The sequence below is a fragment of the Setaria italica genome, chromosome III (assembly GCF_000263155.2).
Source record: "Setaria italica strain Yugu1 chromosome III, Setaria_italica_v2.0, whole genome shotgun sequence".
Classification (NCBI taxonomy): Eukaryota; Viridiplantae; Streptophyta; class Magnoliopsida; order Poales; family Poaceae; genus Setaria; species Setaria italica.
Window position 1 is genome coordinate 6,834,263 of NC_028452.1, and position 12,966 is coordinate 6,847,228.

Here is a 12,966-nt window from a genome sequence, read left to right on the forward strand (position 1 = left end):
ACGGCCTCGTCGGGATCTTTTGCAGCTGCCACTAGAGGGATCTTCAGCGGTGGGGGGCTGCGACAGGGGCGGGGGGGGGCTGCAATGGGGGCGGCGCTAGGCGGCGACAGGGGCGGGGCTTGGGGCGGCGACAGGCGGCGACAGGCGGCGATAGGCGGTGGGGCGGCTTGGGCGGCGACAGGGGGCGGCGTTGGGCGACGACAGGGGGCGGCGCTGGGCGGCGACGGGGACGGGGCTTGGGCTTAGGCAGCGACAGGCGGCGAGGCGGCTTGGGCGGCGACGGGTGGTGGGGCTTGGGCGGCAACGGGCGGAGCTCGGTGAGTGGGGCGGGGTGGCGACAGGAAGGGCTGGGCGGTGAGTGGGGGCTCGGGAGAATAGAATGAACCGTTTTTTTGTAACTAATGGCATTGGTGGGTAATTACCCACCAACTCCACGAGGAGGTTCAAAAGAGATTGTTTTGGAGCAGCAAAAGAGGTGCTCCAAAACTCCATTTCCATTTGCACTACAGCTCCATGGAGTTGGCTGCTCCATGGAGTTTTGGAGTTGGGGTGTTTGGCTGAATTTGTTGGTGGAGTTGTTAGAGTTCTAGAGTGGAGCCATGCCAAACAGGCCCTTCGTCATCCAGAGACGGATCCGCTACCCCATCCCCCAAATCCCACCTCCGCCCGCACGCCGCGCCAGATTCCCGCGCGGCCGCTGCCCGCGCGCCAATCTTCTACCTCGCCCGTGCAAATCCTCTGCCTGCGCCCTCCCTCCTCTTCCCTCCCCTTTTTTTCACGGGCTCCGCCGACAAATCCACTCATTTGGCTGCGAATTCGTTCTCCACGCCGACGACCCGTGCAGCAAGATGAGCCGTCGGTCCAAGAGAGAAGTAGCTCCACCGCCGCCGCCGCCTGCGGCGGGATCTGCAACTGCTTCTGCGTGTTTTGACGCTACCTCGTCCGCCTCCCTTCAGGCTGCTGGTGGCGCCATTGCTCTGCCACCAGAGCCCAGCAACCAGGTAAAATCAAACTTGGTGTGGATTGCAGTACCTGTTTCATGAAAATTGGTGTCAGTTGATGATGCTCTCTACGGACCTCCGCCATAAGCCAATCCAATCAGTCATGTGTTCCCAGATTGGTAAGAAATATATCTGTTTGACAATTATTCCCCTATTCAGTGTGTTGTTTCTATATGCTACGAGTATATTCCTATTTGTTGAGACTGTATAGATTGTAGATTGTAGAATGCATGCTGTATCAAGAAGGGTAGGAAAATCTGATCAAACCTAGAAACTAGAAAGAAATATCAATTGTTTTTTCCTAGCACATAGTCATGATCTTATCCCTTGATATTTCAGTGGTATGGATTTGCGCCCACCTGAATATTCAAATGATCAGTGGAGAGACATGGCTAATAAATTTTATGTGGAAAACTATCCCAACGAAGGTCCATTCACAGTTTTCCACTGTTGGAAGGTTCTCCGTCATGAACCCAAGTGGCATGCAGTCTTGGAGGAGCTTGAAAAGTCGAAGAAACGGGGCTTGGATGATGGAGGCGACTCAAGTGGTAACACACTATCGCAAGAAGATATTGGAGAGAAGGAACCTCCAATGTGGAGGAATGAAGCTAAGAAACAACGCCAATGCAAAGGCAAAGGCAAAGCCAATGATGATGATGATAGTTTACATGAAGACATGAAGAAGTACATGGATATTCAAGCTGCAGCTAGCAAACAACATGAAGAATTTTTAGAGACCCAGAAGCATATTTCTAATGCAAAGGTTGAAGCAACAAGGCTAAGAAGAGAGGCTGTTTTAACTGATTCATATCAAAAAATGATGAGCATGGACACTAGTCAAATGACTGATGAGATGAAAGCTGAGCACGTGATGGGCTTGAAGATGTTGTGGGACAAACTGCTTGGCAATACTATCTGAGGTCAGTCAGCACGCACTTTAATTGCCATACATTGTAATCTGGTAGTCAACTGAAATCATGCTTTGTATTCGCAGCCAACTTAAATCTTGCTTTGTAATCACAACCAACTTAAATCTTGCTTTGTAATCACAGCTCTTGCTTACTTTCATCCTAGCTAGCAGTAGGAGCATAGTAGCTCCCTTTTGGCCATGCCATGCCATTGTTCCTGGTGGCAGCAGGCAGTAGGTATAGTAGTTGTAGCAAGTTGCAATATGGCAACAGTAGTAGGTAATGACTACTCATTGACTTTGCTGTAGTATGAGTGGAGAGCCATACCTTGTACTTCTCCTTGACTTTGCTTGTGAATATAGACGAGAGCAGCTGCAGCTCATGGGTAAGCAGCACCCATTTTCTTGTGTGTTCTCTGCTTCCTCCTCTATGCCTTCTATCTGGTCCAGCACTATTCTTCCTCCTCTATTCCTTCCATCCAGTCCAGCAAATCAAGTCGGATGAGTCTGACGATTCCATAGACCCAGCTGAGATTTATACTCCAGATATGTTCATGGCCGAGCAGAGTATCCTTAACTCTTTTGCTGGGCGGATCGATGCGAAGATTAAGGCCACATTTGAAGAAGGCACATCTAGGCGTAGGAGTGCCCCAAGAAAGTACATCAATAGGAATCGTGAAGGAGCTCATGAACAACTTTTTGCTGATTATTTTGCTGAAGATCCTCTCTACTCTGATTCAGTGTTCCATCGAAGGTTCTGGATGAGAAGGCATGTGTTTGTACACATTGTGGATGAACTAGGTAAGTGGTCTTCCTATTTTACTCAAAGAGTAGATTGTACTGGACGCCTTGGGCTCTCACCATTGCAGAAGTGCACAGCAGCAATCTGTATGCTTGCATATGGTACTGCTGTTGACACTCTTGATGAATACTTGAAGGTTGCCGAGAGCACTGCACTAGAATGCTTAGAAAACTTTGTGTAAGGTGTGATAGAAGTATTCGGTAGTAGGTACCTGTGCCGCCCCACAATTGAAGATTTGGAGCGTTTGCTTCAAGTTGGAGAGTCTCGTGGATTCCCTGGGATGTTAGGAAGTATTGACTGTATGCACTGGCGATGGATTGTCCACAAGCATGGAAGGGACAATATACCCGAGGTGACCAAAAGTATCCAACCATTATCCTTAAAGCTGTAGCATCATATGACCTCCATATTTGGCATGCATTCTTTGGCACTCCTGGGTCCAACAATGACATCAACGTCCTCAACCAGTCCCCTTTGTTTATTAACGCACTAAAAGGTGAAGCTCCCTGAGTCCAATTTGCTGTTAATGGGACACATTACAACACAGGATATTATCTTGCTGATGGAATTTATCCAGAATGGGCAGCCTTTGTAAAGTCTATAAGGTCTCCTCATCTAAAGAAGCACAAGTTGTTTGCAATGGAACAAGAAGGGAAACGGAAAGATATTGAGCGTGCTTTTGGGGTGTTGCAACGTTGCTTCAACATCGTGTGTCGTCTAGCACGATCATGGAGCCAAAAAGTTCTTCGAAAAATTATGCAAGCTTGTGTTATTCTCCATAACATGATAGTGGAAGATGAGAGAGAAATGGCTGAAGATCAAAGGACATCAGTTCTTCCATCAGTTCTTCCACCAGAAGTGCAAGCAGGAAGTACCGATCACCCATGCTTCAGTGGTGTGCGACGTAGAAATGCTGCCATTAGATCCAAACCAATCCATAGCCAACTGAAAAATGACTTAATTGAGCATATTTGGCAACGGTTTCAAAATAGGCAAAATAATTAGTCACTATTATTTCAGTTTGTTTTTGTCAGGAGATGCATGCATTGGTTATTTTGTGAAACAGTTGTGCGATGTTCAGGTATGCTTTTTTTTACTTGCAGTTTGGTTTATCTCTCATTGGATTCTACTATTGATTGGCAACTCATTTTTCTTTCATTAATAGCAGTTCAAGGTTGTGGGTTGCTTTCAAACTTTTGGCGGTCTGTTTTGATGAATGCAATTAGATTTCCTGTCTTTTGTGCCCTGAATGTAATACACATGGCTGTTTTTTTGGGTTTCCCTTCAACACTGTAAATCAAATTAACATGTATAGCTATCATGTTTTGTACGGACATTAGCAGGTGGAAGAACTATACCTTATTTTATTCCTAAGCTGACATGTCTAAGCTACTGCTATGCTGAGATAAGTTGAGATGTTTGTTTCTGTGTATACTTTGTGTACTAGCACACCAAGGGCCATATAGATACATGTTATAGTTTATCATCGTATCATCTGCAGCCATTAAAAGTAATAAGAGATGGTCCAAGAGGTAGTTTATTGGAGAAACTATCTTTTATTGTATCTCTTAGATGACATGTATGGCTTAAGAGCTAGCAGCTGACTCAAGGAGGAGGCCATAGCGGGAGCAGCGCCAACAAGCGTGCTTTGCACCTGCACCGGCAGCAAGGGTCGTGGGGGAGCCGAGGCGTTGCTCCTGCGCTGGCAAGAGCAGGGCAACGGGAGGACTTGCGGCGGCGTTGAAGGTTGAACGGCCTAATGAAGACTATGCAGATGGCGTTTGTGAGTTAATTGACGAAATCGTGTGTAATGGCACACATGGGATTGCAAATTTGAAATAGTGGCACTGAAGGAAGGAATGGTTATAATTTCAATGACATGTAAGGGATAGCAATAAGTTTTAATGACGACATATAGGAAATTTTCTCAAAAATTTCCCCCCTTGTTTGCTTGCATTTGACATGATTTGTTCACGCTGATGAAATCAAATCACCGCCCCCAACTAATCCACGCTCGCCTGCGCTGCGCACAGCAGCGAGCCGCCTCTGCCAGCCACCGCTAACGCGCCACGTGTCGCTCCACCAACTCCAGGTCTCCAGCCTCTCCCGATCGAGCTGCCACACGCGATCCGCATCCGCAGCGCCGATGCCCTCCTCTGTCACTGTCCGCCGTCCGATCCACTACACGTGTCCCGCGAGCGGCCACGATGGACGCAGCCCACACGCTTTTCCTTGGCCTCCCGGAACTAAAAGATTCTTTCGCCCCCCAAAAAAATTGAATAAATCAGACGAGAAAGAAGTATCTAAATAAACGTTGCCACTCCAGACTGGGAGAGGAGGCCGGGGAGGAAGAATTCGTCTCCAAGTCTTCCAGCTCACGGATTTGGTAAAATTTCCCCCCTCCGCAAGTGCGATGCTTCCGTGTCTTTATCGTCCTTTTCTTTTATATTAGCGGCGCTGCCTTGATCCGAGAGGTTTGGCACCTGTCCCTTCCCTTCCTCTCCCCCACGGCGCAATCTTTGCTTCCGCGAGCTCGCCCGGCGATTTTTCTTTCCGGTTGTTTATTGCAAATCTTGGGCGCGACCTAGGCATTGATTCGGCTTTAAGCGGCCGAGGCGATTGTTTGGTGTGGTTCTGCTCTTGTTCTTGGCGGGGTTGGTTCTTGGGTTGTTCATGGTTCGTGAATCTCTCAGGATCGGAGTGGAGCTGCCCGTGGTTGACCGGTTGGTGAGGCGATTGTTGGCTCAGGAACTTCTTTCTCTTCTTCCGAGGTACTTAACTTGGATTGCCGCTTTGGATTTATCTTTTTCCTAGCTGGTGGACTTAGTATTTAGCTAGCCTCTAGCGGTTTTATGGAACTATAGTTAGTGGGCAAAAATGTGGTGGAAAGTTAGTTTGTTGTAGCTAGCCTCTCTTGTGGTATATTAATAATCATTTGGAGGACACAAATACCATGCTACTCTTTTGATTGACCTTGTTGCAGCCATATAAGAAGATTGGAAGGGCTGAATTTGTTACATTACAACTTGTTTGGGTTGTAGAGTTATTAAGTTTTATTTGTTTGTTCTCTTCTTTGAGAAGAACTTACGATTATAAGTTCAACTGTATAATCAGTTTCAGTGGGATTTCAGACTCAGGTTCTTCTCCGGATTTGATTATATGAAGTTAAAATTGTAGTGGAAGTGTGCGTTCACATGTTGGTAACTTGTGAACCCTCAAAGGATTGTCCTAGTATTCTACAACTATAGCATGTGTAGAAATCAACGAGAATCCTTCCCTCACAAATTTCTCCATGCCCACACAGCTCAATGTATTAGGAGTTTATTAGGATGAAATACAAGCCCAGGCCTTTACAGGGTGGAATATAACATATGAAGCTGGATTTGGTGTTTTGTGCTACTTCAATCCTGTCTTGCAGTGAACCCCATATAAAATTATCAGGATGCTCAAATGAACAAAATATTTCATCCTTTCTCCTAATGGTTGTCATTCGGTAGTTGTATACAACTTTTGCAAATGCTGATCCAAAAATAGTTTCAGAATGGAGTTCCAAATTGTATGTTGCAGCCATTTGAGTCAACCTTTATGCTTTTTATTGCCATATTATTATTGCCCGTATTACTCCTTCAAAAAAGATATTGTCTTCCCTAGCTAAAGAGGGATAGCTAAGCAGCTTATTGATATCAAGTGTTCCTTTTCTTTCAGGTGGAGAGGAGGTGACTTCATCTGTAGTGGGGAAAGAGCTAAGCACATTATCTTGTAAAATCTGCATTTCGCTACCTTTTATCTTAAATCAAATCGACTCTGTTTCTGGGAACAGCAACCAGTATTTTCCCATGCAACCTCTTGGAGTCTTGGTTGATGGATGCTCTTCCTGTTGAATCGGAAAGAGAAAGTCAAACAGATATCCACCCTTTACTCATGGAGCATGCGATTGGTATCCCAAGGGATGACGTTGCTTCTTCATCAACACCTCGTCGAGAGAATCGTGATGGCATGGATCAATTGGCTCGTGACTCAGAAAGTTCTTCTGGAACAATTCCTATATCTCCTCTAGCAAGAAGAGATGATAATCGCAATAATCGTCGGCAAAGTCCTCTAAATTCTGGCTTCTGGATCTCAATTGAACTAGTTGTAAACCTTAGCCAGATTATAGCTGCTATTTGTGTTCTGTATGTGTCAAGGAATGAACATCCTCATGCACCATTGTTTGAGTGGGTCATTGGTTACACAATAGGTTGTATTGCAACTCTTCCTCATCTTTACTGGCGCTACCTCCAACGCAACCACCTGGCAACTGTTCAAGAATCAGCTAATCAGAACTACATTCCAAACAATATCCCTGAAGGTAATTCTTTTACAGAAATTTCAGCCCCTCGAGTGTCTGAAGCTGGTGTTATAACTGGCACGAATGGTGTCTCAAGAAACAATGTGGTTACTGCAAATCCAAGGTAACATATCCTAGTCTTCAGTTGCATTATTGCTTTTATTCGTATATTGATTTTTTTCATCATCAGTGCGCCTATATCTGTGAAATATGGTAATAAGATGCACGATATATAATACTTTACATATGAGCCATTAGGGATCAGTCGAAATTATGCACAGAGCCCTGAATGAGAATTAATCTGGCAAGAAAAGCTTTCATGCTTTCAGAGATCCTGTGTAGTTTCCCCTCAAGAAGTAACAATGGATATAATACCGGTTGCAGGAGCATGACTAATCTTATCAGATTTAACCTGTTAGATGAAAAGGAAATGTAAATTTCTTGGCACCGTAAAAGTACTCACTGCAGTAATCTGTCTGACGCTTTATAGTTCCATTTTTTTGTGAAATTAATTGCAGTTTACCTGTGTAAGTCGATTCAGGTCATTGGAATCATAAATGCTTTCTTGGTTAGCTTTCTCTGAGTTGCATTCTCCTTGTTGTAGGGCCCAAGCTTTCGCTGATCACTTCAAGATGGCTCTGGACTGTTTCTTCGCTGTGTGGTTTGTTGTGGGAAATGTCTGGGTATTTGGTGGACATTCTTCTGCCCATGACGCGCCTAACTTGTACAGGTGCAGTCCTAGCCCGCCATGATGCTGTATCGTTGCAACTTATTTAGATGTTTCATGGTGTACTCATGTTTTCAGGTTGTGTATAGCCTTCCTCACATTCAGCTGCATAGGCTATGCTATGCCCTTCATTCTCTGCACATTGATATGTTGCTGCCTACCCTGCATAATCTCTGTAATGGGCTTCCGGGAAGATTTGAACCAAAATAGAGGTGCTAGTTCAGATGCTATCAATGCCTTGGGCACATACAAGTTTAAACTGAAGAAGCCTCGCAACGGGGAGGGAAATGAAGGTGGGGGTGGCGTCTTGGCTGCTGGAACAGACAAGGAACGAGTTGTTTCTGCCGAAGATGCTGTGAGATTTTCTGCACTAATGTTAACTTCACAACTATTTCTCCCCTTCCGCATAATGCAAAACTGAATTGCGCCTTTTGTTCGGCAGGTTTGCTGTATCTGCTTGGCAAGGTATGTGGACAATGACGAACTTCGGTTGCTCCCATGTGGGCACTTCTTCCACAAGGACTGTGTCGACAAGTGGCTCAAGATAAATGCACTGTGCCCCCTCTGCAAAGCTGAGCTTGATGTTGTCTCAACGACTGTTCCAGCCATTGGCTTTGGGCGCCGCCACAGTGACAACAGGGTAGGAAACGACATTGAATCACAACAATAGCTATGTGAGCTTGTCCCATACCTTTGATGCGGCTTCCACAAGAGCAACTTGTAAATTATGTAGTGTAGATTTGTATGATCGATCGATGAGCCATTATGTGACCCAACAAGTTATTTCCTGACTGACCAATTTCTCTTGCTGTCTATATGTGTTACCGCTGTGCAATGTGCTTTTCTGAATGATGATACGATCCAATCATCCAATTGATGGTGAAATGCAGTCCTGATAGGACAGGATGGCCGTTGCCCCAATGCTTCCGTGCCTTGCTGCGTACGCCTCTCAGATTCAGGAACTTGTGTCTCCGAAGAGTGAAAACGCCTTATAGTCTGATCTCTCAACTTGCATCATTTTCTCTGTGCTTTAAGTTGGGCTTTCCAACCTGCTTTTGTAAAAATCAAAAGCCAAACAAAAGGTCTAAAAGTTACCAATGCTTTAGTCCAAAAGCTGTTTTTGCTCTAGTACAAAACTAAAAGCACCTTCCCTCCTGCTTTCAGCTACTTTTGGGATAAAAAATTACCCACCTGCCACTGATTATGAAGATACTGGTTTGTTTTCCCATTCTATTTCCGTCCGACTCCCGCACCAGGCGCACTCCTCGTCACGCCACCCCCGGCGGCTCGCCGCCTCCAGCCGCCGCCGCCGCCTGCCGCACCCCACCATCCCTGCAGACAACTGTGGCGGCGACGACGCGATTCGGGTCAGCGCGTGGCGCTGCCGTGGCCCTCCGCCCTGTTGTCCTCCAAGGTTACCGCCCGGGCCTCGCTGATGCCGAGCGAGCCTTCTGTGACTGCGGCTTGCACCATGCCCTTGTCTAGCGCAGAGAGCCATCTCCAGCTCAGGCCAGCGGCCATGGCTCGGGGTCGGCTGGGGCGAGCTCCCCTGGGCGGTGATGCCCGAGGCTGGCAAGGCCAAGCTCCACGGCCGCGGCTCGGGGCCCGGCAGTGGTGACCTCCCTTGGGCGACGCGGCCGGGGCTCGGGGCAGCAGAGAACGGGAAAGAACAGAAGAGGAAGACGATGGGAAAGGTAGGCTAACAAGCATAGGACTAGACGGTGTTAGAACCACATCCATCCTATTCGAACCATCCCTCCTACCAAAAGCCACAGGTGCCCTAACCAAGCAATCTTCTGCTTTTTTCACAGCTGCTTTTCTATAGCCCACAACTCACAGGAGCTTTTACAAAAGTCACAGCCAAACTTCCCAACCAAACGTACTCTCAGTGAAACGCATTACCGCAGGAGTGTTGAGCGTTTGCTTTCTGAAATGACCAATCTGCTGTTGATGCGCAGTGCTGAGCCTTCGCTTTCTGGAATAAACCTTCTTTGTAACTCTGAAAGGGCCAATAAGCTGTTGCTGCACACGAATTTAGCTAACCAGGATGTTGGTCAGCTTGATGATGGCTGCTGAATACGATCTCAAGAAACAAGTAGCCAGGGAACAATTTGACCAAAGCTATAAACAAAAAACGTGCAAAGGCTCCGATGTAGTATGATCAACTGGAACAGTTAACCAACTTTAATCGGTCAAATAATTGCAAGCACAGTACAGATTCTCGATAATTGTGTGTGTATCAGGATTCAGGAGGAAGGACGGCAACCAAATCTCGATGATTGTGCAGAGACGCTGCCGCATTACGCATTAGGAACCTTCATCGCAGGTTCAGAAAATCCTCCTTTTTGAAACACATTCAGAAAATCTTGTCAGATACTACATAGGACCATGAGTGCGTAGCTGGTTCTGAATCATTGGGCGACAGTTATTTGATCAGGTGAGGTGTTGCGGAGGCCCGAAGCAACGGTCTGCGAGCAGATCTTTGATATGCAGTGGCATCTGCAGGCAGGGACAGAGCACAAATGTGAGTTGTCATGCCAGGATGCTACGAGTCTCCGGATGACGAGGCACCTATCATTTCACATAGCAAACCTTACCACATGAACAGTGCCATGGATGTGTTCTGTACACTTCACTTTTTTTTTTCTCGTTTGCAACCGAACAAAAGTGTCAGAACAAAATCATATATAGCTCTTGGAAAAAGAAAGAAAGAAAGAAAAATCAAAACTGGTACATAGTATACATTGCGACTAGTAGTTGATTTAAACAAAGTGTTGATCTCTCCTAACATTGAAAAAAGAAAAATAAAGAGCAAGGCTCATACCTTAACATTGTTTATGATTCATCACCGTTCTACTACTACATGATTACATAACTAAGTGGACAACAAATAATCCTTTTTTGTCTCTCCTCCATCAAATAAGAACGTGATCGATGGAGAACTCCAATCATTGCCCTTGCTTGCTCGCTGCCATACCAAAACATTACAGCTCACGACAGGCACCGTGTTCTTCTCTCGGGTAGCATTCCTTTTGTCCCACTCCTAATCAATAATCAATAAGCTCGAAGTGCAATCCAGCAGATCGAAGCAACACAAGAAAAGAGAGGAAGATTAAACACTGTGTGCAGTTCTGTCTGAAACATTAGCATTGTGTTTCGGGAAAAGAGATATATAAACACTAATGGGCTCTATATTAAACTGTCTTGTTGCTAGTACCATCTATCCATTTCTTTAACTGTGTTTTATTTTTCGCAAGCAAAACTACTTAAGAACGGTAGACTGAACAGTGTGGCAATTGGTTAGCTGGCACAGTGACTGTGGCACTGGAGAAAAGTGGCATTGAGCAGTGCAGGTCCCATGCTTCATGCATGCATGGTGCCCGTTCAACAAGGTCAGGATAGCTTCAGTACTGGCAGGAGCATTGTGGACGCTGCCAGCTCAGCTCACCCTCCCCTCTCAGACCATGCATGCATGGACATCGATTGATGTCCTGGACTCTTGTTGACACATTGGTCCCGGCGTGGCCGGGGCGCACGAGCCGTGAGCAAACTGGGCGGTAAAATTTTCTCACCGTGCAGTACTCCCTCCGCGCAATAAAACAATGTGTTCTGGACATAAAATGGAAAGAAAGAAAGAAAGAAAAGAACTCGCTTTCTACAGTATACTTGCAACAAGAGTTCATGCCATTGCAACAAGGTGTTAATGCCTGCGTGCATTAGTGTGTTTTTTAAAAAAAAAATTTAGGCTTGACACAAACAACTTTGTGCGCAACTGTATGCGGTGGAGGCGTGGATCCGAGCGGTGGGCGAGCGAAGAAGCATACGGGCGGGCGGGGGAAACGTGGGGCGGCCGACGCGCGCGCGCGTATACGCTGGCTCGCACGTGTGGTCCCTGCTTGGTCCGAGCAGAGAGACCGGCGGTGGAGGAATTGAAGCACGCACAACGTGGTGTGCCGTCGGATAAGACCGGCGACGGTGGCATGCACGGATGGCGATCGGGCATGCATGGACGGTGCCGGATCCTGTTCGCGGCCGCACTTTGCCCTGCCAGGACCAGGAGGCATGCAGCCCCACGTTTGACCGGCCTCTCGCTCTCGCTCTCTTGCATTGCTTGGCATTGCATGCCGGAGGAATTTACAATGATGCCCTAGCTTCTCTTTGCTTCACAACTCACTTGTCACAAACCTCCTCGCGTTGCTTTTCCGAGTCAATCACTGCTCGGTCGGTACTCGGCAGATGTGAATCTAACAGCAAAATTGTGTTCCCATAACACCAAGAGTATAGAAACTACTCCTACTCCAGTAGCCAACAATGTCCGGATTGAATTATCTTAGGCATCTATGGAGCAAGTAATACGCTTTGCTTATTGGTGCTTGCAACTAATAAGTTCATGTTAGTGCTTTTGTCTCCTTTTGCGTTACCTGTTGCTGTCCAAGTACGCCGTCAGTACTTGAAAAATCGAGTGCCTTTGCGCCCTTATAAAATACTAGTACACTATTTCCTGTCTTAATCATGCCCAAATTAGTGGCATGATGTAAGCCAGTAGTATTTGTTTATCTTTTTATATATGCACCAGCCGGCCTGCATGCATCACATCCTAGTCAGGAACCCAACTTTTTCCTAACCGATCCATGTACTGCTACTACCACCTGAGCGAGCCGAACGTCACCATTAGCGCACTAATCGCCTCGCTGGCACACCGTATCAGTGCGGCGAACGGACGAATGTCTCTCCTAATCATTGCGCTAATCCAATCACACCACAATTTCTCAATGGTGCCATAGTACGTCATGGATCACATAATTTATTACAAAAATGATCATTAGTTCTTAACCCCCTAGATGTCATGAACATTGGGGAATACAAAGTTAACATAATCATGCATGGATTTGGATTTTGAAAAGGAGTTTTGATTTCTTGGGTTCGATCAAATTCTGCACCTCTCAAACTTTATCTCACCTGAAACGGGTAGAGATTTCAAAAAAGGACATGATCAAGCCCAATTCAACTGAAAGGACGCTCTGGAATTTTTTGAATAATTCGCGCTCTGGAAATTTCTGGTGGAGCGAGGACAGAATCGTCACTCCAGGCTCCCCATGTCGGCCCTGCAATGACGACCCGTCGCAGTCATGTGGGGCCAGGCACCAGCCCGGTCCGGCCTATATTAATGTCCTTTCCTCTCCAGTGCCTAGCACCTCGCTA

At 46.4% G+C, this 12,966-nt stretch overlaps 1 protein-coding gene and 1 long non-coding RNA gene across 5 annotated transcripts; both read left to right on the forward strand.

Annotated features, from left to right (window-relative positions):
- The first annotated feature begins 608 nt into the window (after positions 1-608).
- Positions 609-4,621, forward strand: LOC111256615. 2 transcript variants are annotated; one of them, XR_002676682.1, is made up of 2 exons: positions 609-1,120; positions 1,341-4,621. It is a non-coding gene; the product is annotated as an uncharacterized LOC111256615 (long non-coding RNA). The 2 variants fall into 2 exon arrangements; XR_002676683.1 differs by having other exon boundaries at positions 609-1,001.
- Positions 4,622-4,979: 358 nt separating this feature from the next.
- On the forward strand, positions 4,980-8,613 carry LOC101764972 (E3 ubiquitin-protein ligase At1g63170). 3 transcript variants are annotated; one of them, XM_004960785.2, is made up of 6 exons: positions 4,980-5,096; positions 5,404-5,481; positions 6,416-7,161; positions 7,642-7,767; positions 7,843-8,119; positions 8,207-8,613. In XM_004960785.2, exons 3-6 carry the CDS (start codon positions 6,572-6,574, stop codon positions 8,432-8,434), a joined length of 1,221 nt encoding a protein of 406 aa, XP_004960842.1. In that variant the 5' UTR covers positions 4,980-5,096; positions 5,404-5,481; positions 6,416-6,571; the 3' UTR covers positions 8,435-8,613. The 3 variants fall into 3 exon arrangements, with proteins under 3 accessions (XP_004960842.1, XP_004960844.1, XP_004960843.1); XM_004960786.3 differs by lacking the exon at positions 4,980-5,096 and adding an exon at positions 5,166-5,184 and having other exon boundaries at positions 8,207-8,581; XM_004960787.3 differs by lacking the exon at positions 5,404-5,481 and having other exon boundaries at positions 4,996-5,096; positions 8,207-8,581.
- The last annotated feature ends 4,353 nt before the right edge of the window (positions 8,614-12,966 follow it).

Bases quoted from the DNA above. Each gene is read 5' to 3' on its own strand.
- LOC101764972 (XM_004960785.2), top strand. From the start codon at position 6,572: ATGGATGCTCTTCCTGTTGAATCGGAAAGAGAAAGTCAAACAGATATC. The intron at 7,768-7,842 runs GTGCAGTCCTAG...TCATGTTTTCAG, and splicing joins GACGCGCCTAACTTGTACAG to GTTGTGTATAGCCTTCCTCA. The intron at 8,120-8,206 runs GTGAGATTTTCT...TTTGTTCGGCAG, and splicing joins TTGTTTCTGCCGAAGATGCT to GTTTGCTGTATCTGCTTGGC.